This window comes from Ctenopharyngodon idella, chromosome 22, assembly GCF_019924925.1.
Source record: "Ctenopharyngodon idella isolate HZGC_01 chromosome 22, HZGC01, whole genome shotgun sequence".
Taxonomy (NCBI): domain Eukaryota; kingdom Metazoa; phylum Chordata; class Actinopteri; order Cypriniformes; family Xenocyprididae; genus Ctenopharyngodon; species Ctenopharyngodon idella.
This window is the reverse complement of record NC_067241.1, coordinates 7,151,571-7,174,708: the sequence shown is the minus strand read 5'-3', so window position 1 is coordinate 7,174,708 and position 23,138 is coordinate 7,151,571. Positions and strand designations below refer to the sequence as shown.

Below are 23,138 nucleotides of genomic sequence, written 5' to 3'. Positions count from 1 at the left end.
GCGGCGCACGGGTTCCCTCGATCGAAAGCCTATGCATTTTTCCCATAGACTTTTGGAAAATCGCAAAAAATAAGCTGTTTAACAAAGGGTTATATGACACTTACACGTTTTGTTTATCAAGATAATCTTTACAAATTAACACAACATTTATACATTTTGAAGCCTAAATAAAGCCGTCAGATATAAAAAGCTAACAGTAGGCTATAAACGGACTACAGCACACCATGGTCGCGGATCAACGTCACCACCACCAAGCTTCCTCAAACTTTATTTAAAAAACAACTTTATTTAAAAACATGCTCGCTGATTATGATCTGCGCTGTGTACGAATACTTATCCACTTTTTCATGAGGAATGCTGTCCAAATGTCCTGTTTGTCATGATGACGTCTAAAGTACCCGCCAAAGGAAGTAGTCCCTTTTAGCAATTTGTTAGCAACCGCCATTTTTAAGACACAATAAAGGTTTAAAAAAATCACAAGCAGGTTATAACTGGTGTGTTTTATGTCATAGATCAAAATGTTAAAATATTTAGAGGCGTTGTTAACCACAGACCTTATTTCAGGCGATTTAGCAAAAACCCATTAAAAAAAAAACCCATAGACTTAAGGGCGATGGAACCGGAAGTCCTAAAATGCTAACTCGCTTCCGGGTTTTGCCTACAAAAACAGGTCATCCCTGAGGTACTCTATTGCGACAGGTCATATGACAGATTTTTATTTTTGGATGAACTGTCCCTTTAAGTCAAACAGCAGACAAATCGAACACTGCGACGTCACGCTTGCGCAGTCGTGATTCTTCCTTTCGACGAAATTTCTCACTATGGCGCCTGTTGTAAGTTCGATCATACCGACCTAGTGGATAAAATAACAGACGTTCCCATTCATTTTCATGTACACAAATCATTCGAAATTGTATATTAGACTCTATCGCTGTCATAACTTAAGTAATAACCCAATACGTAAGACAATTGCTATATTATGAAATGAACCCCGTAAAATCACTTTCACAGAGAACTTAATTCATTCTTTCGCGCAATTCTGCAACACTTCTACTAATAGTTTTGTTATTCTGATGATAATGACATGCCTGTCATACAAGATTGAAGGTACACATTTTGGGTATTTAATTGCAGAGGAAGCAGCAGAGCTCTAAAGGTGGAAAGAAGAAGAAGCAGGTCCTGAAGTTCACGCTGGACTGCACGCATCCCGTTGAAGATGGTATTATGGATGCTGCCAACTTTGTGAGTCCTTATGAAGCTCTTTTTTGTGTGTGTATACTGTCATTATTACTCTGGAAATGTCAGATTACCAGCTGTTTGATTTTGTCTCTTGTTTGCATATGTGGTTACAGGAGCAGTTCCTACAGGAGCGCATCAAAGTCAACGGTAAAGCAGGAAACCTGGGAGGTGGAGTTATCACCATTGAAAGAAGCAAGAGCAAAATCACAGTTTCTTCTGAGGTGCCCTTCTCCAAAAGGTGTGCCTGTTTTGATACATCTAGACTTTATTTGTTTTGCCAATTATTTTATTTTTAGCTGCAACTTAAATTATATATTTTCCACTGTTCTTATCTTTTTGCAGGTACCTGAAGTATCTCACAAAGAAATACTTAAAGAAGAACAATCTCAGAGACTGGTTGCGTGTTGTAGCTAACACTAAAGAAAGCTATGAACTTCGCTACTTCCAGATCAACCAAGATGAGGAAGAAGAGGAGGATGAGGATTAAATTCTTGTTTTTTTTTTTTGTACATTTAAATAAATTCATATACAACTACATTATCCATCAGATACACTTCTTTATCATTGGTGTTTTGATGCTAGATGGACATGGGGGGGACATGCACAGATGAATTGTTCAGAAGATTTATAAAATGCATTAAGGTAATATAAGGTGAATTTTCATTTCATGCCAATTTTAAAATAGCACACTGTTCTGCTAACTTGAGAAAAAACAAAACATTACATAAAAGATGAGATCCATGGGGAAAAAAATACTAACAACATATACCAACTTACATGAACCTTTATTTAATATTAAGAAAAAAAAAATAACATTTTAGAAATCAAAATATGAGTTGGAATTCCAGTTCCTGGACATATACGGCTTAAACAAATGAACATTTCTTGCAAGTACACAATTTAAAACTGTTTTCATAGAACATAAAAAACAAGCTTGTTGCTCGCCCACAAACTGGATGGACTCTTGTATGGACTTGCATACAGTATATGAAAGATAGCAATGTGATCAGTTTAAGCCCAGGTGAACACACACCAAAAAAAAAAAAAAAAAAAAAATGGCACAGTATTTAACATATTGCATGAAAAAAATGCTCCGTAAAGACATTGTGGTCCCTGATGATGGGACAATCTACTCTTCTCAACATCGAGTTCATTATTTCCAAAACATGCTAACATCAACACGAGAACAGCATTTCTGTAGTTTACATCACTAGCAAGGGCATGAACACTTAACACTTTAAATTTCTAGAAAAGAATGAATTTAATAAAAATCTCACAGCTGATGTCTCATTTGCATTGCAGGAGTTGAAAATACTTCCCTGATCAGATTAACAGGATTGTGTCTTAAAAATAGAAGGAAAGAAGAAGAGAAAAAAAAAAAAAAATTCTCTTACCGATCAGCTACATGGTCTTGATTTGAGAAAAATTATGTTCTTATGTATGGTGATGAAAACATGGATCTGGAAGTAATGAAAGTGATGTTTAAAAGGTGAAATGCCCCATAACACTTGAGTTGTCATAGGACTAACTGATCCTCAGCCTGAATCATCTCACTTAAAAAGGCACAAGAATGGAGTGAGCTCGTCTTTTAGTTAACCATTAGTCCATTGATAGTCTGCATTAGAATGATTTAGCACCAGTTTTTGGAAGAGAGCAGACATAGATTTCACAGCCACTGTTATGGAAAAATAAACAACAAAACAATCTGTGATAAACTTCCATTAGGAATGTATAAGTAAAGGGGATGGATCCAGTGGAATCCGAGTGCTCTGAGCAGTTGCTGGTTTTATTGTGAAATTAAAACCGGCGTGAGACGCCACAATTACCATTCTGAAACGCCTGAGCCTACACAGATCAGTTAATGCAAATTCTTAAATACTTTAATCCGACATGTGGCTTGCCTTTCAAAAAATGTAATTTGAGGTCCAAAAATCAAAGAAAAATAAACAATCCCATTCCCACCAAACTGATTACCCAGGTGACCTAGTGAGCAGAGGCCTTTCATTAAAAAAAAAGCCCCTGGAGAAAATGACAATTGTGTCCAATCAGAGTGTTCGCGGGTTGTATTCGGGTAGCTTCTTGAGCTTTTCCTTCTCCTGCTCTGTGTCTTGTCGGGCAATAACCAGAGAGTGTGAATAGCCCATCACCACCTGAAATGACAGTTGCTTTTTCAGTTGCATAGCCATACCTTTATATCACAGAGAACAGAATTCTGGGAGGATAGGAGTCATGTCTTTGACAGCAGAATTCACCTGTTCTGAATACACTCCATCCAGAGTTTTGACCTCTTGAGCAGTGGTGGAGGACTTGGGTTTGTTGTCACCATAGCCCTAAAAACACAACATTTAAATATGAAAAACTTGCTGACATATATACTACCGTTCAAAAGTTTGGGGTTGGTAAGATTTCTTAAGCCTTTTGAAAGAAGTCTCTTACGCCCGGTTCATACTACACATTTTTAACCCGATTATGGCACAATCCGTTTGACATAAGCTGTCGTGGAAATTCGTAAGTGACAATGGCCATCAGGATGCAAGCATCAAACGTTTTATCTCGTATGGCACGTCATAGTGGACAACAACAGACGCTGCATCTGCGATACTTCACGACATAACAGAAAAACTAGGAAGTTTCATTTTTCATTTATTTTTGGTGTTCTACGATAAGTTCCTTCGTATCTGTGACATTGACCAATAGGAGCACAGAAGCTCTTCTGTACACAGCTTTCAAACATGCCAAATTAAAGGGAGACGATAGTATTGGTGCAATGGAGGAAAGATTTTTTTTTTTTTTTTCATTTATTTGATCAAACATACAGTAAAATAGTAATATTTTGTGAAATATTATAAAAATTTAAAATAACTTGTCTGTTTTAACATTTTAAAAGTACAATTTATTCCTGTATGAATTTTTAGCAACCATTTCTTCAGTTTTCAGTGTCACATAATCCTTCAGACATCATTCTAATATGCTGATTTGATGCTCAAAATACATTTATTATTATCAATGTTGAAAAGAGTTGTGCTGCTTAACATTTTGTGGAAACAAATGAACAACATCAAAAATGACTTTTGATTAATTTAATGCATCCTTTCTGAATAAAGTATTAATTTAAAATACTGTATATACAGGGTTCCCACACCTTGGTTAACTTCAAATTCAAGGACCTTTCAAGGACTTTCCAGGTCCAATACCCTCAAATTCAAGGACTTAAAGGGTTATTTCACCCAAAAATGAAAATTCTGTCATTAATTACTCACCCTCATGCCGTTTTACACCCGTAAGACCTTCATTAATCTTCGGAATGCAAATTGAGATATTTTTGTTTAAATCCGATGGCTCAGTGAGGCCTACACAGGGAGCAATGACATTTCCTCTCTCAAGATCCATAAAGGTACTAAAAACATACTTAAATCAGTTCATATGAGTACAGTGGTTCAATATTAATATTATAAAGCGACGAGAATATTTTTGGTGCGCCAAAAAACCCAAAATAACGACTTATTTATTGATGGCCGATTTCAAAACACTGCTTCAGGAAGATTCGGAGCGTTATGAATCAGCGTGTCGAATCATGATTCGGATCTCGTGTCAAACCGCCATACTGTCAAAACCGCGCACCAAAAATATTCTTGTCGCTTTATAATATTAATATTGAACCACTGTACTCATATGAACTGATTTAAGTGAGAGAGAAAATGTCACTGCTCCCTATGTAGGCCTCACAGAGCCATCGGATTTAAACAAAAATATCTTAATTTGTGTTCCGAAGATCAACGAAGGTCTTACGGGTGTGGAACGGCAGTAATTAATGACAGAATTTTCATTTTTGGGTGAACTAACCCTTTAATGAGGGGACACATTTCAAGTGAGCGCAAGGTTACATCATGTTACCTTGTAAGATACATTGTTACATTTTTCATGTGTCAAACACAAATATGCAAGAAAGCATTTTTTGCATTCATTTTTGGCCATATGACAGAGACCTGATATTCTATCTGTGGTAATTCTGTTTTGCATAAAGCTTAAGAATATTCGGTACATCCTATCCTGTTTTCTAAAATGATCTGATATTAACTTTTGCATGGATTCTATTGAAAAGAGCTTAGGCTTATGTAACCAGAAGTTTTAAGATATATGAATATGCATTTAAGTTTTTCTTGCCTCAATTGTTTACATCTGTGAAACACTGAGGTACCATCGTAGTAGTTTCATGCACGCGGGAACGTCGTGGCAACGTACAACAAAGTACCTCATGCGAGAAACACTTAACGTAACGCGTAAATGCGCGTAACTAACGTAAATCAAGCAAGTTAGTATGCATAGGCCACGAAGTGTTGGCGAAATAACACATTAGTGGACCAGAGGGAATAATATGGAATTTTTTCCAGAAAACTTTTTGCACCAAAAAAAATTCAAGCACGTTCACTGACCTGTATCTATGCATGTTTATTTTCAAAAACTTTCCAGGGCCTTGAATTTTTTTTTTCCAGATTCACAAACTTAAGGATTTCAAGGACCCAACTGACCCCAAACTTGTGTAGTTTTTTTTTTTTTTTAAACACGTCAAAGCCTTAAACAGAAGACAAACATACCAGCTCTCCAAATGTGGGCGATGGTCCCCAGCTAATGGTGCTATCATCAGCTGCAATGATAATACTGCTCTTCCTGAGGAGGAGTTACAGACAACATTTAATCAACATTCTACAAACATTTCTAAATGTTTTATAAACACATTTTCAGAGTCCACTGTGCCTTTACCTACCCACAGGCAAGACTGCGAATCTTCCATCCGCAAAGATCCTGCACAGCTTTGGGGTACATGGTGGACTCACGGGACGTATTTGTCACTCCCCAGAAAAACAGACCACCTGAAGAAAGAGAAGCATTAACCCCAAATACATGATGGGTGTTCAATTGTGTCTTTTTCCTAGGGAGGAATTACATGCTTACCCGTTTCATTCACAGCAAAGGAACACTGGTAGCCACAGTATATTTGAGTTGCTCCACGGCCTGGGAAGTCAAAGAGCTTGACTAATCGCGGGACCATTTCGTCTTTCTGTTCGGCATGGCCTAGTCGGCCATATCCCCCAAATCCCCATGAGAAAACACGCTTTTGGGAATCCAACACCAGCTGCGTGAAAGCAACAATATAATTCAGTCTTAATTCATCCATGTCTGACTTGCACCACAATCTTGCTACTCACCGTGTGATTGGCACCACATGCTACATCCCGAGCCACGACATTGGGCACAGGAAGCACTTGGCCATCCTTGGTCTTCTCAATGAAAATGGCCACCCGTCTAGGGATCAGCTCGCAGTCAAACTCAATGCGCTGGGCACGAGCGATGAACTTTCCATCTGAGTTATGCCCTTTTAGATACAGAACACAAAGAGTAGTTCAATAATCAAACAGATGCATTTGTTAACTGTTTTTCAGTTAAGCAAGCACCATCAGACTAGTGTTACATACCAAGTTGGCCGTATTCAGGGCAACCAAAAGAATAAAGGTTCCCCTTGCAGTCCACAATCATACTGAACTCTGCACCACAGGCTACTTTGACTATTGGCTGCCCGTTGTACTGGATCTGTAGACAAATCAATGCGGACGTTTTGTAGAGCATTCAAAACACAATGAACATGTTCCAGTGAAGCCCCATTAAGTAAATTAAACCAAGGGAGAGTCTTACTGTAGCAGGGCTGAGCACAGCATCTGTCTGATTGCCCTGACCTAGCTGACCCAGTTTGTTTTCTCCAAAGGTGTAGACAGTACCATTTTCTGTGAGACAAAGCATAAGCACACCACAATGGAGTTACATTTTCATTATAACAATGCAACGAATTATAATTACTGCAATTGTATGACAAAGACTTTGCATGTAGCAAAGTGTTTACCTACCTGTTAAAGCCATGGTGTGGTTTCTACCACAAGCAGCTGCTACAATCACTTCCTCCCCCAGGCCCTCAACTAGTTTTGGAGCCTCCAATCGTTTAGTGTCTCCATGACCCAGCTGCCCTTTATCATTACGACCTGAGGGGGACCAGAAGCAGAAATTAGGAACTGGAATTCTGCATCTTTTGATGTATGAATTAAATTTTTTTTTTTTTTTAGTTTGCATGTACTTTTTTTTTTTTTTCTTTCTTTCCCCTTTTATAAAGATTGCTGGATCTTTATTACACCATGTCTACACCGCGCCACAACAGCTTGAGACTGTCTACACTGGATGCGACAAAGCGACCATTGAAAATCAATTTGTTCTTTGTGTCAGAAGCAGCGTGAGCCCTTGAAGTACATCAGAAATAGAATAGGGCATCAGTTTACTGTCGGGAATTTGCCGCATCCAGCCTAGACAGTATCGCTGATTATAATGTCGCGTCAGACGAGCAGTGAGTGATTTTCTCTGTCTTTTGTTCTTTGATTAACATTAATGACACAGACAGCAGCAGGTTTATAGGCTGCTGTCACTTTAAGACCTGACGCGGATCTGACACAACCTATTTTCTTACAACTCTCTGTTCAGTTAACTCTTCACTTTAACTCTTAAGACTGTGCTTATGAGGATACTTGACAAAACAGGAACTGACAATTTTGTGTGTTTTTATGTGACCATTCAAGCGCAAAGACAACTCAATGTGACACTGTATAAAGCGGCATTCTGTACACGTTTCAGGTGTTATGAATAATAGCGTGATCATATACTGTAGCACAGCCAAAGGATGACAGGAAAAAAAATGGATGCTGCGTTAATTACGGTAAACGCGTAAGTGTAAAAAAAAAAAAAAAAAAAAAAAAACGCAAAATTAAAGTGTTAATTTTGAATGCCCTAGTTTTATTGTATTTGATAAAATAAATGCAGCCTTGGTGAGCATAAGAGCCCTTTTAAAAAACAAAACGGTAATGTGTATATACATAAAATGTAAAAAAAAACAAACATCATAACTGATTAAAGTAAATTAAGACCAAAAAAAAAGAAAAAAGATTTCAGTTCTTTTTAACCTTTTCATGCGCAAGTTTAAATTAATACGCACAATGGGCGCCGCCATGTTTAATTGCACCGCAGTACAGAGAATCAGATCTGTTGAATCAGATCTGAGTGAATTCATCCACTTCTCCTGAAATACATTAAAATAAGTGAGCTGGTAAATTGGAAGAAGAGTAAATTTTAAAGTTACTTGCACAATGTGTCTCTGATATGAATAAAACATGTCTAATTATAATGCTAAGGATTGTTATTGCTGCTTCCATAGACAGTGTGTATTTTACAAACTAAGTGTATTTTGTTAGTACTTATTTACTTAAATGTCTGAAACCTAAAATAAACATTATGTGGTTGAAAACACTGCATATTTGTGATATATGAAAGTTGATCACGTGATGCACTGAACATTCTAATCACATCGGTGTGATCTTCCATGTCAAAGGGTTAAACTCACTAAGGTTAAGTTGTGTCTTTGGTGTCAATGGGTTACCAATTCTATATGTATCTCCTCATGATGTGACAAGTAAGAATCCTGAATGAAACACTACTGTTGTGTGGACACTTACCCCAGCTCCAGAGTTTGCCCTCTGTGGTGATGATGAGACTGTGGGCAGCACAGGGACCAGACACCACACAGCTAACCTGGACATCATTGAGACATCCATAGCGGTGGGGACCCCACAGATTCTGCCCAAGGTTCCTATAAGCAGCTAGAAAAAGCACACACAGACATACATGAATACTCTCCAACAAAGCTGAAAACTATAAATGACTGCAACTCACACACTTCCTCTTTCTTATTTTAAGTGTGAAGTCAATTTCTGCACCTGGCTGATTTGTCTCAGGGTTTCTGTGTGAGATGATGGTGGTGTATCTTAAATTTCCCTGTTCTGAAGTTCAAAATATGACTTATCAGTGCTGCAACCTAAATATTGTTTATCTCACACAGAAGTGTAAATTCTCCACAGTATTTTCAGCCAACAGGTATAGTTGAATAAATGTCTTGAAAGAAATCAATACATATATTCAGCAAGGGTGCATTAAATTGATCAAAAGTGAGTAAAAAAATAACATTTAAAATAAATGCTGTTCTTTTGAATTTTCTATTGAAGAATCCTGAAATTAAAAATGTATCACGCTTCCACAAAAATATTCAGCAGCACAACTGTTTTCATGATTGATAATAAGGAATGTTTCTTGTGCAGAAAATCAGCATATCAGAATGATTTCTGAAGGATCATGTGACACTGAAGACTGGAGGAATGATGCTGAAAATTGAGATTTGCCATCACAGGAATAAATTACATTTCTAAAAATATTAAAATAGAAAACGATTACTTAAATTCTGGTGTCACAATGTCCCATTAACAGATTAGCACAGATGACTCACATGGGCGAAACTTTCGTGCAATTATACTGTAAACCAGATATCCCTGGCTCATGCGTGATCATACCTTGCTGTTTTGGCACTTCTTTTCTGCCAATCAGGTCCCAGTTGGTGGCTCCAAAAACTAGCAGCTGACCTTTAACTTTGGGAACCTCAAGTTTCTGCACAACAGAAAAAGCAAGAAATCCATCAACAACCCATTAATACAGTTTTCAAACTGAGCTCTGAAGACCCCCAAGGGGGTGCTTGGGGGAACGGGTTAAAAAAAAAAATACAAATTTAAATTCTCAAAGCTATTAAAGTCAATGTGTTAGCTTATTGTTTTAATTATTATTTTAAAGGTTTATACAGCTAAAATTAAAAGGAAAAAAGATACCTTTATCGCAACGCAAAGTAAACATTTTCCATATAATATTCTAATAATGCATTGTTTTTAGAAAAATCACAACATAAAAGTGCATTATTAAACTTGACTGAAATAAGCCTACATACTTATTAAATACACAGCTGCTTTTTTCAGGGGTTCCATCACAAGATTGTCATATTTGAGTGTCCTTGGCATCAAAAACCCCTGTACTTTATCATATGCTAGTGTGTATGTGCGCGCACACACATACACATATATATATATATATATATATATATATATACACATACATACATACATACATATATATATATATATATATATATATATATATATATATATATATATATATATATATGTATGTGTGTGTGTGTGTGTGTGTATACAGTATATGTGTATACAGTAGATAGATGGAAGCAATAAGTATGCAAATATATGTCCTTACAATCTTCTCCTTCACATCATCAGCCACAGTGACTGGCTGCAGACCCGCTTTAGCCGCTGGTTTCCCAGGTTTCTTTGTGTTTTCTTGTTCAAAGTCATCAAACTCATCATCACTGCTAAACTCCCTGTCCTTTTTCTTTCCACCACCTCTTTTCCTCTTCAGTCCACCGTTCCCAGACACATCTGTCTGCTTCTTGCGTGGCATAGTACAAAATCCTACAATAAAAACAAACAAAAGTATTAAGAAAGCAGTTTACTGTTCTGACTAGACTATAAAAGGACAGAAATGAGAATCAAACGAGCCAAAAACATCCGACTAAAGAAACAATCAATATGATACAAATCTCTTGCTGATCCAAATTCCCAATTATCTCACAGCGAAAGAATCCTTAAGAAAACACACACATGCTCCGCGTATTAGTAATGTCAATGCATTTTTTCTTCGTATATATGATAATATAAATATAAAGCGTTTTAAAAGCAGAGGTCCTGTGCTATGCTAACACACTAGCAGCGCTGTAACAAAAGAATCAGCAGCAACGCGTCTGTCTCACTCAGTCTCCATTTGTTTCTTTGTTATGTTTTAAAACGCAGCCGCCGGTTAGCCAACTAGCACCGCTCTGTTTCAACCAGACTAGTAACTAAACTATTCCCTTACCCACGTGTTATATCTGCCCCCGTCCCGTAAAAAAGTCCAAATCGTCAACTTATACCCCATGGAAAGTGCATTTGAAAAACATAACGTTTACAGATGTATATGATGCAGACGTAGCCAAGTTAGCATGCTATACTGCATTTGCATCCGAAGCCGCAATCATAAACATCGAGAATATCATAACTCACCTGAGTAAAACTTTCCCCCCTCTACTTTAAATACAAATATCTAAGTTAACGGAATATAGACGTGTTAAGTTAAGTGGCGACGGCTTGGTCTGTTGTGCTGGAAGGTGCGATTATTATATAAGTAGATTTCCTGATTCGGATGCTCTACTTATGTCTGTCCGTCTTCCTCGTTTTTTTGATTGATTCGGAACAAAAGACTCGCAGCCTCGCGATCAAACCACGTGGGTGCAGCGCACACTCAGGGCTTTATATCTCACACATCTATCGGGAGATATCGCTGAATTTCCAATATAAAATCTCAAAGATTTGTACATTTAACATATTTTTAAAAGTCATTCGTGTAGAAGTACACAGAAAAGTTTCACTTACTTTAAAAATGTAAGTTTACCTGTGTTGACTGGAATGAAAGCGTTGAGCTCAAGATGTCTTTTCCTTCTATTTTCACTACGTTAATTTAGGTTCAGATATAAAATTTAAACACTCATGTAACTTTCATGGCAGTGAGCGTGTAGTCCACAAAACAAAAACACGAGGACGGGATGCAGCACTAACCGAACTACAAATTTGAGTCCGCTGACGAGACTATATAGCGCCCTCTGCTGAGTTGGATGATATACGTATAGTAAACAACCTTCTCCATGGAGGACTTGAATGCCGACAAATTTGAATCGAATTGTTGTTTTTATGGCCTGAAAATATGTATCTATCCTTACTTCCGACTACAACCTCTTTTATGCTCACATAAGCGGTGTCCGTTTAAATGAAAAAGGGAAGAAAAGGGATTTCTGTAGACGGAGTGTGCATGGTAAGTGTGCGTCTGATTATTGATTGTGGCCCACATAAACGTATCTCATATGACATTAAAAAAATTTGGTTGTGCAGTTTTAATAGAATGTCATATTTAATATAAAAAGTTTTAATGCAGTCTAAAATCATCCTTTATTTAAATGTGACCCTGGACCACAAAACCAGTCATAAGGGTAAATTTTTGAAATTGAGATTTATACATAATCTGAAAGCTTATAAATATGCTATCCATTAATGTATGGTTTGTTAGGATAGGACAATATTTGGCCGAGGTACAACTATTTGAACATCTGGAATGTGAGGGTGCAAAAAAATCTAAATATTGAGAAAATCGCCTTTAAAGTTGTCCAAATGAAGTCCTTAGCAACGCACATTACTTACAAAAATAAATACAATACAATGTATTGTTGGCTATTGCTACAAATATACCTGTGCAGTTTACGACTGGTTTTGTGGTCCAGGGTCACAAATGTGGATTCCCATCATGATATGAGGTTAAATATCTCCACTGCTAAAAGGAAATTAAATTCCATCATAGATACAAAGCTTGTATATAGTAGGTGTACTAAAAGCTAACTGTTGATTTTAATTTTACCAAAATATAGCCTATTATTGTTACTCTTTTGAAATGTTGCATGTTGGGAAATACAGTATGGTGGATCTGAACTCGAGAGGTGATCATACCAAGGGGCATTTAAATCAAGATCTTAAAGGGTTAGTTCACCAAAAATGAAATTTCTGTCATCATGTCGTTCCACACCCAGAAGACCTTCGTTCATCTTCAGAACACAAATTAAGATATTTTGATGAAATCTTTTTATCCTCCATTGAAAGCAACGAAATTACCACATTCAAGGTCCAGAAAAGTAGTTAAAACATCGTCAAATTAGTCAACGTGACTACAGTGATTCAAAGTTAATGTTATGGAGTGACAAGAATACTTTTTGTGCGCAAAAACAAAACAAAAATAATGACTTTATGCAACAAATTTTCCTCTTCCCTGTCAGTCTGTCACACAGTTGCCGCAGTGCTGCGTTTCCATGTTTATGTCCATCTATCTATCTGTCGTTCATTGGCAGCACGATAAGCAACTCAAGATGAGCATATTAATGCCTCTCCTTCTGTCTGTCTCTACCCCCAGCATGGAACTATTAAAAGAAAAAGTTGCTCTTCTGTGATTGGTGGGATTTCAGGCCTGATAATCTGCTATTGGCTGGTTGTTTCTTTGAGTATTTGCATACTGCTCTCTCCTGATGTACAGCAGGGGGAAGGAGTGAGTGCAAAGAAAGGAAAAAGGGAGGGACCGAGGGAAAAGAAAGAGGGAGAAGAGTTTTCATATTCGTAGGAGAAGCTGCGTCAGTTAATGCATTGGGAGTGCCAGAACTTGTTCCTCCACTAAAAGAAAACAATTGAAATCAGCTCTTAACAATTGCTGTGCTTTCTGATGAGGATACAGTGGTGTCATCAATTGTAGATTCACAGATGGCTGCACTGCGCAAAGATGGGAGCAGACATGACAATGGATCTGTATTGATAGCTTGTGATCAATAAGGACAATATCAGAGAGGTGACATTTAAGGGACATAAAGCCAGGCTTGTGAGTAAGTCTTTCTTTGGAATAAGAGCAAAAAATGTTGTTTTACATATGAAAATATAACAATGCAACATAGCCTCACTAGGGGGGAGTGAGACTGTAGATTAAAATAAAAAAAACATCCAGACTGTTAGAAGAAAAAATGATTGTGCATAATAATCTGACCACTTTATGCCATCTGATTAATTTACTGACATTATTGATTTAATTATAAAGAACACGTTGAAAATGGTTTTGTTTTCTTTTGTGATATGGAGATTCTGTGATAATTATTTGATATTAATATAGCAATATTAATATTATTAATATAATGCTGGCCTCTAATGATACAAAAACAATCAAAGAAGCTACATTTCACCTGATGGTAATAGTGGATGACTTTTACTATGGTATATTTGTGATATTTAAAAGTTAATCTGACATTTCAGTCCAGTGCTAAAGCTAATCTGAGAGCAGATTCATGGTCTGTCCTTCAGCCTTACCTACCAGTGGTTTGTCAGCTGACTCACGTGGGATCAGACATTTTTAACCTCAAGGCTGCAGTGTTTTATCAGAAAAGCCTGTCTTCCTTTACATTATCAGATCTGCTGTCTGTCTACTGCATTGATTAACTGTTAATTTACATAGCAACTTCAGGAAGTGGAGAAGGATATCAGTGTAAAATAGGGAGAACAGTCTGTGAAAAGAGCAGGCATAGAGAGTTAATATGTGTGGCGGTCTAGATGCCTCTCTCATTGTGCCTGTGTCCAGGGTGATTCCTGTGTTATTTATTTGAAAGGAGTTTCTGGGCCATTCATTGGGCTTGCAGTTCTTACTATGTGTGCTTTACTCTCAACCATTCAACCTTGCTGTGCTCTCTTGAAATGGGAAGATGCTATTTTCCTTTGTCTATATTCACTGGCTTCAGCCTGGTCTTACCCCTGCCCTTCTTTCTAGTGAATAATTCATGCACACTGACCTCCAGCTGTAGTTATCTATCAGCAAACAAGAAGGACAGAAACTCTTTACAAGTACTTTGTGAAGTTTAGCAGTCACTTTTATCTAAAGCAAATTGCAGTGTATTCAAAGTCAATGTTAATTTCCTGGGAATCAGACTCATGGCCTTGGCATTACTACCGGGATGAAAGAGATATAAAGTGGTTATTAAATCGCCGTCTCATTTTATTATTAATAATGTTACTGACGCAACTAAACCTGTCCTGAAGTTTCTTCGACATATTTCTTTGTATCACCCTCTGGTCATTCCTCTTGGTTGAGTTGTGTTGTTCTGACACATGCTGAGAGTCTTTCCCAGTCAATGTGGGAGGAGATGTTGTGCAAGGATTCAGCTGGTAAGGCAAGCCTAGATCTGCCACACACCGTTAAGGAATTTAACATTTTCACCCTGTCTCCTTTAGTAACCTGTAATTTCCCTAAACAACATAGGAAAAACTTTAATTACAGCAAAAGTCATATTTCACTGAAATCTGGAGGTCATACAAAATATCCTGTGTGTTTTTAGGGACTTTGAATTGAGAATTTTAGAGTAAATGTGTTAACACATTTCTCTTTTACAGGAGTGCAGACATGACTACATATTAACTTCATGGCATCTCCACAGCCTCTTAACCCTCCTAAAAAAGGTTAGTACGTGGATCATGCTGCTTATTGATTTCTTGGTGTTAGTTTAATTAAAATGTATTTAATTTATTCCAAAAAACCCATGCAGATCAAGATATTTTAGCATTATTTATATACTAAAATAACATTTATTAATATTTTAAATGAGCTTTAAAGGATTAGTTCACTTTCAAATGAAAATTACCCCAAGCTTTACTCACCCTCAAGACATCCTAGGTGTATATTCTTCTTTCTGATGAACACAATCGGAGATATATTAATAAACTTCATATTATTCTATTTATTGTATTCGACTTACGGAGAAAGTGTAAAACTTTTGCAGTTCAAAAAGCTTACGCTATGTCCTACACCTTCCCTATTCAGCTTACGGAAAAAGCTTAACCGACGCAATGCCAGTTTACACTTTCTTCGTAAGTTGAATACGGAAGGCTGTTTGGTGGAAGCTAGATATTTTACTTCATAACTCTTTAGATATGGATATATTTTTTTTACACAAACACATCGCAGGACTTTATTAACCCCCTGGAGCCGTGTGAAGTATGTTTATGATGGACGTTCTTCAGCTCATACTCATTGGTATTGCTCACTGCCATTATAAAGATCGGATGCGTCAGGATATTTATTAATATTTCTCCGATTGTGTTCATCAGAAAGAAGAAAGTCATATACACCTAGGATGGCTTGAGGGTGAGTAAAGCTTGGGGTAATTTTCATTTGAAAGTGAATTAATGCTTTAATATTTTGTTTTAGTTTTTAGTAATTTTGCTAGGCCCTATGTGATTTTATTTTTATATTTCTATATAGCTTTAATTAATTTTTATCTCAATTTTAGTCATTTTAGTACTTCAACTTTATTTTATTTCATATTTATTTCAGTTAGTTGCAAAAGCAACAGTTCTAATTTTTGTTTAGGTTTAAGTGTAGGTTTTTCATTTATTTTATTTTATTTTATTTTACCGAAAAATCACTTTTTAATAGTTTTAATTTTACTGCTGCAGTAGCTTTACCCTTATGACTTTGAGAATAATAATTATTGTAAAGTTTCTTAAAATATCAGATAAAATGACCTTTTTATGACAAGGCAAGGCTCGTCCAGGTTGTAAAATGTCATGTGGTGCGAAAAACTTAAAATTAATTTAAGAACACATGTTTTTTAAACTAGATTTTTAGAAGATTTATCTTGGACACTCTTATATGTCATTAACCCACATACCCTGATTCAAATTCAAATCTTCCAAGCCCAGTGGTGCTTAGTCATGATTTGGTAGTCCTGCCAAGATGTTTGAGGAGGTGCGTCATGTGACATCACACTGTTCACTGCACTCTCTGGTACAAACAAGGCCCAAACAAAGGCTATGTGTGCATGACACATTTGGGTGCGCACTTTTCAAACAAAGAGAAACCATAATGACAGTTTAAGAGCTGTTAATGACCTCTGTACAGTATGTCACCTGCTCTGGTATATTACAGAATAGTACAGTGTGTAAAACTCTAAAACTCAGTTACCTAGTTTAGGAAATACGTAATTACCCTCTTAATCTCCAGAGAGCTTGGGAAACTGCAGTGCTCAAGGTAACTGACCATATGCTGCAGTAGAGCAATTCTTCCACCATATGCCACCTGCTCTTGACACACATCCATCCTGCAGCCATGGAGACCGCATGCATGAGACAGTCGCTTAAATTTCTAGTGTCACCCAAAATCCACCTGGCTGGGTCTAAGAGGTTCTCATACTTCTGCTGGAGTGAGGGGGATGAGGACAAGAGGCACGGTAAACAATTTTGTTGGTTTAGTGATTGTTGTAGGGAATAGTGCACCTGAGCACTGCATGATTACTGACCTTTAGAGCCATTTTCAAGTCATGTGAGCTTATATTGACTTGAGTAACTGATTCGTGTTATTTTATAAGGTAAATGTGCACCAGGAAAAAATTGGAGGGCACTTAAAGCAGAGAAATTTTAAACAGAAATGTGAGCATAGAAATTTCTTCTTGTAATTGGTTGATATACACTGCTGTTTTGCATAACCCACTTTCAAAGTGGGAGCAAGTGAAAACATTTACTGGTAACAAGTACTTTCAGTTGAGTATTCTCTATAGAGACCATATGGTCACATGTGTAATCCTGCTCATCACATGATCTGTTTTACTCAGTCCAGTGCAGAGTATGTAATCTCTCTTCCTGCACTTTGGCTCCTTTGCTAAACGTAATGTTCCAGCAACTGGTCAGAAAATGCCAAAAAGTGATGTAATGTTTTCGTCGGTTAGCTTGACTTTGTGGTTTACAACAAAAAATATATGCTGCCGCTACTCTACTCTACTGGATTCAGCTCACATCACACTCACACCTTTGGTACTTGTAACAGATTGTTTTCGTCTGTATTATTTTGTCCATCTGTTCAGTGTTTGTGGTATGTGTTACCAGAAGGAGGGAGTTTTGGCTTTAAGTTTGTGAGTTTTGGGTGTTTTTCTGAAGAAATCTGATGACTCACAAGGGTTTTGTCTCCAGTGTTATGGTCAAAACATATTTTTGAGCCTCGATCTGCATCATAATGGATTACAAATGTAGCTGCTTAGATACAGAGTGTGCACTGAATTATAAAGACGCAATGTTTTGTTTGTTTTCTTTATGTTTTTTTTTTTATGTGAAATTGCATTGTGCATTCTAAGTCAGAGTGTTACATTGCAATCAGTCCATAGCAGGCAGGTCCTAGAGCTTATAGTGTGGCTTAGTGTTTACACTGATAAACACAATCTCATGAAATAAAATAGATATAGAGGGTTGTTCTCTATTCTTAAAATCCACACATATTGCTGAATCCATGTTTGTGAAAATGTACAACAAGGCTTGGAGGTGGGCCATTTAGGACATCATCACAAAGCTCAAACAGCCACTAAGAACACCATCACAACACTCAAACAGCCACTCAGACCACCATAGCAACACTCGAACAACCACTAGGAACACCATAGCAACACTCAAACAACCACTCAGAACACCATAGCAACACTCGAACAGCCACTTGGAAGACCATAGCAACACTCCAACAACCACTCGGAAGACCATAGCAACACTCAGAGCACCATAGCAACACTCAAACAGCCACTTCGGAAGACCATAGCAACACTCAAACAACTACTCGGAACACCATAGCAACACACACAGCCACTCAGACCACCATAGCAACACTCGAACAGCCACTCAGAACACCATAGCAACACTCAGAACACCATAGCAACACTCGAACAGCCACTCGGAAGACCATAGCAACACTCAAACAACCACTCAGAACACCATAGCAACGCTCAGAACACCATAGCAACACTTGGAACACCATAGCAACACTCGGAACACCATAGCAACACTCGGAACACCATAGCAACACTCAAACAGCCACTCAGAACACCATAGCGACACTCAGAACACCATAGCAACACTCAAACAACCACTCGGAAGACCATAGCAACACTCAAACAGCCACTCAGAACACCATAGCGACACTCAGAATACCATAGCAACACTCAAACAGCCACTCGGAAGACCATAGCAACACTCAAACAACCACTCAGAACACCATAGCAACGCTCAGAACACCATAGCAACACTTGGAACACCATAGCAACACTCGGAACACCATAGCAACACTCGGAACACCATAGCAACACTCAAACAGCCACTCAGAACACCATAGCGACACTCAGAACACCATAGCAACACTCAAACAACCACTCGGAAGACCATAGCAACACTCAAACAGCCACTCAGAACACCATAGCAACACTCAAACAACCATTCAGAACACCATAGCAACACTCAAACAGCCACTCAGCACACCATAGCAACACTCAAACAGCCACTCAGAACACCATAGCAACACTCAAACAACCACTCAGAACACCATAGCAACACTCAAACAGCCACTCAGAACACCATAGCGACACTCAGAACACCATAGCAACACTCAAACAACCACTCGGAAGACCATAGCAAGACTCAAACAGCCACTCAGAACACCATAGCAACACTCAGAACACCATCACAACACTCAAGCAACCACTCAGAAATCTTAGTAATGCCATAACAATGCTTAAACAGCCACTCAGAACACCCAATGAACAACCACTTTAGTAACTGTAGGAATGCTCAGAAAACCACTCATAACACTACCTCAGCCATTCAGAACAACTGTATTTCAATGCTAAAAAAACACTCAGAACACCATAGCAACTGCATAGCAATGCCCTGGCAACCACCCACAGCCCTGTTCACTTTTTTTTTTTCACATTGCACAATTCACATTTTTTTCAGGAAATGTGTTTATAATCTTATATTTGTCAGTTAAATTGAGTTTTATGTATTATTTCAGAGTCCATGGTCCCTGGTGTGAATCAGAAGCCCCAGGAGGAGGAAGAGGGGGATGATGAAGATGAGGAAACTGGTGAGAAGTTTGAGTTTGATGACAGCGAAGACGAGCAGAATACAGCGGAAAACTCTGTTCAGAATAAAGAGTCAGAAACTCCTCATGTGGAAGCTGAACATTCAGAGAGTACTAAAGGTAGCGCTGCCGCAAATGCACTTTATTGTCAAGCTATGAAGCGTGTTACACACCATAATCAGCCAACAGTAAATGGAGAGACCCCTGCTGGTCTGCAGGACCAAAATATACCCACAAATCCTCACATAACATACCCAGGTTAGTCTGCAATATGTGTTAATCACATAATATGACTGTATTTATGTGTATATTGTTCTTTATGTGAAATCAGACATTAGATAAATCTAACTTTTGTAACTTTGGTAAATTAAAAGTGAAACATACTTTCTGTTCTCCCTGCAGACATGGTAGCCAGACAGTCTCCTGATGGGTAAGAATGTTTGTTAACACACATCAGATTTTATGACAGATTTATGCCTTATGTGTTATACTTCGTTATACTTTCATAGAGACACTATAAATCTTTATATGCCTACTCTTTGAAGTGTTTTTCCCGTAAATGACTTCATTACACATTCTGTCTTAGCTGTGTAGTCCTAGGGTTGATTATTTACCTCTTATGTGATCACTTTTCATACTGTATTAGTTATTCAACAACTATAATGACATCTAGTGATAATGTGACTACTGACACTTAACTGACTGATAAGAATAAACATGATGGGACAGTATTTTAATTCTTCTGCATTACTGTTTTGTTTTAGGAGTTCCGTCTCAGCCGAGCCTCGAGTAACCGATGAACAAGCGAGCATTTGGAAAAGAAATAACATTTATGAAGGTATTGCACTATTTCTGCATATTTTTGTGGTTATGAATGTTTTAGGAATTAAACTATTTAAAGCAGTCTAGCTGGACGTCCCAAAACTAGTCCAAATACCCAGTCGGCTAGTGACTGACCTTCAATGTTGAAATGTGGTTGAAATAATGTCAGTTGTTGTTTCAAAGGTAACGATGAAACAACTTTTAATGCTAGATGTTGTAAAAAGATAACAAAATACTTTTTTTAATTTTATGAAGAAATGAGAAAAGAACTACTTAATACAACATTGTAATATCAACGTGTGATCAACGTGTGATTCAACAGTGATTCACCTTGATCCATGACATTGATTCAGTAAATACTGAAATGCCAACTGGGAAGGCATTTCAGTGCTTAAATCTGACAAATCTGTTTGAAAATGTATCTCCAGGTTCAGATTTTGGGCCAGAGGGCCTCCACACACCTATACAGAAGTCTCCCCACAAACATGTTCAGATAGGTTGGTGGCTCTGAGAAGGGGCTGTGCCATGCCGTCTTGTAAATCCACGCTAATGCAAAATCCACAAATCAGCATAGAAACCAGAGATCTGAAAAATAGCAATGACTAATCCAATCCAGACCCACAGGAATCTCACGGGAAAGAAAACACACCCATGCCAAATGTCCACACATGGTTCAGCCTAATATATCAGATTCTTTGGAGATTTTGCTTGAGAATTATGTTGCAATCCAATCAAATAACACAACAAACACAACAAGTGATAAGGCAAACAAAATCAAACAATGAATATAACATGCCCTTGTCAATATGATTAATTTTCCTAAATTGTTAAATCTGCACTGGAAAATAATTATGCATGTTCCAAATACTCTGTAACATAACAAAATTACTTGGCATCACTTGAGGTCTTGGTAACGTCAAATTCAATGGTCATAGTAGAAGTGACTTCAAATCTGTGTCCCTTGGCTGTTAAACAGTCTCTGCTATGTGTGTGCAGCCCCAGTTCACTCTCGGGAATGGTTCAGTGTGGTTTCAGAGCTCACTCTGCGACTGCATAAAGGTACAATCCCCACTCCCCAGGACAGTTGGAATAGCTGTGCCATCTTTGTATTTGACTGTAATCATACAGTCTATTTTGCATTAATGACCAGCTCACTGTACATTATCCCTTACATAGAGCGTAGTTAGATCTGTCAACCCTTTGCTGTATTTGTTTACCAAGCTTCAGGAATGATTGTCAACCCTGTAAAGTATTTTATTTCAGATTGTTGGAGTATTTTGGCATCGTAGTACTGAAGTTTTAGGCTATAGATAAACCTGCTTTGTTGTAGTGCACTGTATTGATGCTGTAAGTACAGGCTCTTGTTAATAATGAATCGGGTTTCCATATCCACTCCCTGCTGCTGTCATTTCTACTCCCTTTTAGATCTTTGTGTCTTTTCCTCGGTATATAAACTTTTACATACGTGCAACATCACACTGACAATCAATGTCATCTACAAAGCTACATAAAAAATATCCCAGTTTCAGTAAGAAAAGCTATATCAATAGCATCTGTGACATGATGTCAATTACAGCAGATAATCATTTCGAGCCGCACGTTGAGAGAAATGTACTTATGCAAGTGCGACACCAGAAATCCAACCATTTCCCCATAGATTTCCATCATTTTTCACACATTTTTACAAAGTGAGAGACGGGAAATGATTTTCTGTGGTAAACAACAGTGTTCCACAGCTGCTTAACTTGTGTTTAACCTGGACTATTCCCAAGAAAGATATTTATATTATACTCCTACTCCTAATTAATGTGTTCTCTGAATTTTAAATGATCTCCCTCTGACATCCCAGACAGTAGTCTCGATATATCCTTCAGATATTCAGAGACCTAAACAGTTTAAAGAGCATTTCACTTTGAGGTATTTTAAGTTCCCGTGGGGGAGACTCAGCAGGCGACTTCATTAGGTAAAAAGAGGCTGTCAACAAATCTGTACACACTGTCATAGTCGAGACATATTTATGTATTGTCAATCTGCTGTTTGTGTGGAGGAGTGTGTTTGTTATTTTAATAGTACTGTTGTCAGAATGCAAACTCAAGTCTGTGCCAAAAGGATTATTAATGTGCTTTTCTGTGCTAATCAGGGCTGAGTTTCATTTGCGCTCGACCTGTATTGGGCTTAATACCTCACTGAAGTTCTGATGAATGATTATCAAATGATGTTTGCTGTTACTGGTCCTTCAAATAAGGTCCTAAACCCAGTCTCCTGTTCACTTAAAGTAGTATCCCATCCTTTTTTTTGTTATTCGTGCTTAGAATTTGCTTAAATATCTATTAAACCATTCCATTAGGAGCCTCTCATTCTTTATGTAATAGAGTTTGTGGTTAGAAGTTTTTCTTTTACATGTATGAATGACACTCGAAGTCTCTCTCTCCTCTAGGAAAAGCTGTTTCTGAATCAGCTGGAGATTCACCACCAGAACAACTGAAGGTGAACTCAGCTCACTCAGAGGTCATCTACGATGATGTGCCTTGTGAGAACAACTCTCCTCCAGATGCAGGTCAGTGTCTGTTATCTATCCAGGTCAACAATGTCATCACACA

The 23,138-nt window shown here is 37.7% G+C and overlaps 3 protein-coding genes across 8 annotated transcripts in view; 2 read left to right on the top strand and 1 right to left on the bottom strand.

Moving 5' to 3' along the window:
• The first annotated feature begins 739 nt into the window (after positions 1-739).
• On the top strand, positions 740-1,779 carry LOC127504464 (60S ribosomal protein L22-like). The gene is made up of 4 exons (XM_051879059.1): positions 740-833; positions 1,135-1,242; positions 1,353-1,477; positions 1,582-1,779. Exons 1-4 carry the CDS (start codon positions 822-824, stop codon positions 1,724-1,726), a joined length of 390 nt encoding a protein of 129 aa, XP_051735019.1. The 5' UTR covers positions 740-821; the 3' UTR covers positions 1,727-1,779.
• A 226-nt stretch (positions 1,780-2,005) lies between these two features.
• rcc2 (regulator of chromosome condensation 2) lies at positions 2,006-11,835 on the bottom strand. Of its 3 annotated transcripts, none has more exons than XM_051879054.1 (13): positions 11,650-11,835; positions 10,420-10,634; positions 9,675-9,768; positions 8,787-8,930; positions 7,140-7,271; positions 6,931-7,019; positions 6,714-6,828; positions 6,447-6,613; positions 6,193-6,373; positions 6,005-6,110; positions 5,835-5,907; positions 3,492-3,569; positions 2,006-3,389 (listed from the first exon to the last, which is right to left on the bottom strand). In XM_051879054.1, exons 2-13 carry the CDS (start codon positions 10,621-10,623, stop codon positions 3,285-3,287), a joined length of 1,488 nt encoding a protein of 495 aa, XP_051735014.1. In that variant the 5' UTR covers positions 10,624-10,634; positions 11,650-11,835; the 3' UTR covers positions 2,006-3,284. The 3 variants fall into 3 exon arrangements, with proteins under 3 accessions (XP_051735014.1, XP_051735016.1, XP_051735015.1); XM_051879056.1 differs by having other exon boundaries at positions 11,631-11,828; XM_051879055.1 differs by lacking the exon at positions 11,650-11,835 and adding an exon at positions 11,262-11,477.
• A 74-nt stretch (positions 11,836-11,909) lies between these two features.
• arhgef10lb (Rho guanine nucleotide exchange factor (GEF) 10-like b) overlaps positions 11,910-23,138 on the top strand; it is a 49,171-nt gene continuing 37,942 nt past the window's right edge. Inside the window, exons 1-8 of one of the 4 annotated variants that reach the window (XM_051879046.1) lie at positions 11,910-12,066; positions 15,219-15,284; positions 19,648-19,974; positions 20,119-20,146; positions 20,481-20,554; positions 20,967-21,035; positions 21,535-21,597; positions 22,976-23,095. In XM_051879046.1, the coding sequence (XP_051735006.1) occupies positions 15,248-15,284; positions 19,648-19,974; positions 20,119-20,146; positions 20,481-20,554; positions 20,967-21,035; positions 21,535-21,597; positions 22,976-23,095 (718 nt within the window). In that variant the 5' untranslated portion in view covers positions 11,910-12,066; positions 15,219-15,247. Of the gene's footprint in view, positions 12,067-13,347; positions 13,670-15,218; positions 15,285-16,827; positions 17,054-19,647; positions 19,975-20,118; positions 20,147-20,480; positions 20,555-20,966; positions 21,036-21,534; positions 21,598-22,975; positions 23,096-23,138 lie in introns of those variants that run through there. The other 3 variants (XM_051879045.1, XM_051879044.1, XM_051879043.1) reach the window with 3 other exon arrangements.